General features: G+C 77.7%; 1 protein-coding gene across 1 annotated transcript in view; it reads right to left on the bottom strand.

Moving 5' to 3' along the window:
* Positions 1-967, bottom strand: part of IGF2BP2 (insulin like growth factor 2 mRNA binding protein 2) — a 21,592-nt gene extending 20,625 nt beyond the window's left edge. The window contains exons 1-2 of the mRNA XM_035334548.1: positions 652-967; positions 136-196 (exon numbers count right to left, since the gene is read on the bottom strand). Coding sequence (XP_035190439.1) covers positions 136-196; positions 652-841 — 251 coding nt within the window. The 5' untranslated portion in view covers positions 842-967. The remainder of the gene's footprint in view (positions 1-135; positions 197-651) is intronic.
* Positions 968-1,001: the final 34 nt, after the last annotated feature.

Here is a 1,001-nt window from a genome sequence, read left to right as displayed (position 1 = left end):
CCCCCCCCCCCCCCCCGCTCCGCCGCGGAGCGTAGCGAAAGTAAAACCCGGCGCTGCTCCCGCTGCCCCCCCACGCGTGTGCGTGGGGCGTGCGCCCCCCCTCGCCCCCCCCTCCCCGACCATCCCACGCCTCACCTGAGCTTTTTGGGCACGGAGTAATCCACCTCCAGCACTTTGCCGTGCAGCTCCGCTTTACCTGCGGGGACAGCGGGCTCAGCGTCGGCGGGGCTCGCCGCCGCCTCCCCCCCCCCCCGGCTTCTCCCCGGGACCCCCCCCGCCGCCCCCTCCGGCCTTCATCCCCCTCGTCCTCCTCTCCCCCTGCCTCCCGGGCCCCGGAGGCGCTTCCCCCCCCTCCGCTCCCGCCGCCGCCCGGCTCCGCGCTGCCCCCCCCCCAGCCGCCCCTTCGGCCGCCCCCCGCTCGGCGCCCCCGGCGAGTTGGGGCAGGGCACCTCGTAATAAGGTGCCCGGGGCCGGGGGGGTGCCGGGGGGGCGGCCGGCGGGGGGGCCCGGCGTTCGGCTGCCCCTCAATAAAATCGGAGAAAAAAATCAGCGAAAAATCAGCCGGGGCCGGAGCCGCCGGGCCGGGGGGGGAGCGGGGCGGCCGGGGGGGGCCCGGCGGGGGGAGCCGGGGGGGGCCGCGGCGCCGCTCACCCGAGAGGGTCTCGATGGCCCGGATGGCCCAGTTCTGGTCCGGGAAATCCACGAAGGCGTAGCCGGACTTGAGCAGGACCTGGCCGGCCAGGGGCAGCTTCCTGTCCCCGAAGAGCCGCTTGAGGTCGTCGGCGGTGGCGGCGGGGCTGAGGTTGCCGATGTAGAGCTTGTTCATCCTCCGCCGCTTCATGGGGAGCCCCGCGGCTCCTCCCGCCCCGCGGCCGGAGAGAGACGGGCACGGCGCTGCGCCACCCGCCCGGCCCGGCCCGCAGCCGCCTGCAACAGCGCCCCGCCGCCGGGCAGCGGGCGGAGCCGCGCCGAGCCGAGCCGCGCCGAGCCGCGCCGAGCCC

This window comes from Oxyura jamaicensis, chromosome 9 (assembly GCF_011077185.1).
Source record: "Oxyura jamaicensis isolate SHBP4307 breed ruddy duck chromosome 9, BPBGC_Ojam_1.0, whole genome shotgun sequence".
Lineage (NCBI taxonomy): Eukaryota > Metazoa > Chordata > Aves > Anseriformes > Anatidae > Oxyura > Oxyura jamaicensis.
The sequence above is the reverse complement of the archived record's forward strand: the minus strand, read 5'-3'. Positions and strand labels throughout refer to the sequence as shown.